At 69.8% G+C, this 1,974-nt stretch overlaps 1 protein-coding gene across 1 annotated transcript in view; it reads left to right on the top strand.

Annotated features, from left to right (window-relative positions):
- The window catches only part of COL20A1 (collagen type XX alpha 1 chain), a 31,003-nt gene that overhangs the window by 16,233 nt on the left and 12,796 nt on the right, over positions 1-1,974 (top strand). The window contains 5 exon segments of the mRNA XM_024750171.1: positions 4-150; positions 311-450; positions 914-1,043; positions 1,237-1,379; positions 1,531-1,691. Coding sequence (XP_024605939.1) covers positions 4-150; positions 311-450; positions 914-1,043; positions 1,237-1,379; positions 1,531-1,691 — 721 coding nt within the window.

The following is a 1,974-nucleotide window of genomic DNA, read 5'->3' as shown; positions in this document are numbered from 1 at the left end:
CAGGGGCCAGCCTGGGCCTCCCGCAGGTGCGGGTGGGGCAGCCGGAGGCGCTGCTGGATGGGCTGGCCCCAGGCAGGGACTACGAGGTGTGGGTGCGGAGCCTGCGAGGGGCAGAGACCAGCGAGGCCCAGAGCATCCGCGCCAGGACCCGTGAGTGCCCCGCCCGCAGACTGCTGCCCACTCTGGCTCCCCGCAACCTTCCACGGGTGGGGGACCCCGACCCCATCCGGTAGCCCCATCAGACCTGGCCATCGCCCGCCATTCCCCCGTACGTGTGGGGCGGTCCCTGAGGCCTTGGTGTGCCCTGCAGCCGCCCTGGCCCCCCCCAGACACCTGAGCTTCTCGGACGTGAGCCATGACTCGGCCCGAGTGTCCTGGGAGGGCACCGCGAGGCCCGTGCGCCTGTTCAGGGTCAGCTACGTCTCGAGCAAGGGCGGCCACTCGGGACAGGTGAGGCCAGCCCCTGCCCGGGGCCGATGTCCTGGGCTGTCCAGCGGCGTGAGTTGTCCATGGGGACCCAGTGCCCTCCGCCTCCCCCACTGGGCACCCTGCATTCAGGGTCGGTGGGTGTGGCCAGGTCTCCCCAGGCACAGCCTCAGCCGGTACAGGGGAAGTGGAGGGCACCTGACACCACCTGGGCCCTTGTGGGCCCCTGGGGGCGGCAGACGTGGAACAAAGAACCGCACACGAGAGCCCTCGTGCGTGTGGGCGGGGGGTGCGTGGCGTCACGAGAGGCGAAAACACCGGCTTGCTGGGCGGGCTGGTGGGCAAGACCCCACCCCGGTGCCATGGATCCTACGCCCCGTCCCCGTCTCCCCAGTCTGGGGGTGGTCACGGGGCAGGCCTGGGTCTCCCTCTGGCGGGCGCTGCCCCCTCTGCAGCTGCCCATGTCCCCACCCCCACCTGCCTGCAGACGGAGGCTCCTGGGAGCGCCACCTCGGTCACTCTGGGCCCCCTCTTGTCCTCCACCGTCTACACGGTCCGCGTCACCTGCCTCTACCCTGGGGGCAGCTCCTCCACACTCACTGGCCGCCTGACCACACGTGAGTGCCCCCGGCTGCTTCCCTCTGCGCCCCTGGACACTTAAGATCAGCATAGCTGCTCGGTGTCTGCTCTGTGCAGCGCCAAGCCAGGTGAGGGCGGGTACCTGGGCAGGTGCGACAGTGGGCCCTGCGGGCACTATGCGTGAAGACTGGGGGCCCCTCTGCCACCCCAGCCTCAGTCTCCCTCTTCCAGGGAAAGTCCCCAGCCCGAGCCAGCTGTCGGTGATAGAGCTGCCTGGGGACGAAGTCCAGCTGGAGTGGGCGGCCGCAGCGGCGTCCGGCGTGCTTGTCTACCAGATCACGTGGACGCCCCTGGGAGAGGGGAAGGCCCATAAGGTGTGGGGGGAGAAGACCTTCCCCACCCCAGCTCCCGGGGTTCAGACCCCCATGCTGCACCCTGGGGACATCGGCCTGCCTGTGGCCCCAGCCGGGCCCCAACGTGTGGACACAACTCCATGGCTGGACACGCGGTCCCTCCTCTCCGCAGATCTCCGTTCCGGGGAACCTGGGCACGGCCGTCCTGCCCGGCCTGGGGAGGCACTCGGAGTATGAGATCACCATCCTGGCCTACTACAGGGATGGGGCCCGCAGTGACCCCGTGTCCCTCCGCTACACCCCCCGTAGGTGAACCCCTGCTCTGCCCCAGACCCCTCGATCTGTGGGCCCCCGACAGGCAGTCCCCCGACTGCAGCTGGACCTGACCCTGACCCTGCAGCTGGACCACTTGGGTCCTGAGCCGTCCAGGCAGGCAGCTGGACCTGACCCTGCAGCTGGACCACTTGGGTCCTGAGCCGTCCAGGCAGGCATCCCTGGGATGGCCGAGGGTCCAAGTCACCTGGAGTGACACAGTGCCCAAGACGGTCCTGGAGCTGGCCTGGTGACCCTGTCTTGGCCGAGGCCACTGGGCAGCGTGGCGGGGCCGTGGAGTGGG

This window comes from Neophocaena asiaeorientalis, unplaced genomic scaffold (genome assembly GCF_003031525.2).
Source record: "Neophocaena asiaeorientalis asiaeorientalis breed wild unplaced genomic scaffold, Neophocaena_asiaeorientalis_V1.1 scaffold606, whole genome shotgun sequence".
Taxonomy (NCBI): Eukaryota; Metazoa; Chordata; class Mammalia; order Artiodactyla; family Phocoenidae; genus Neophocaena; species Neophocaena asiaeorientalis.
The sequence above is the reverse complement of the archived record's forward strand: the minus strand, read 5'-3'. Positions and strand labels throughout refer to the sequence as shown.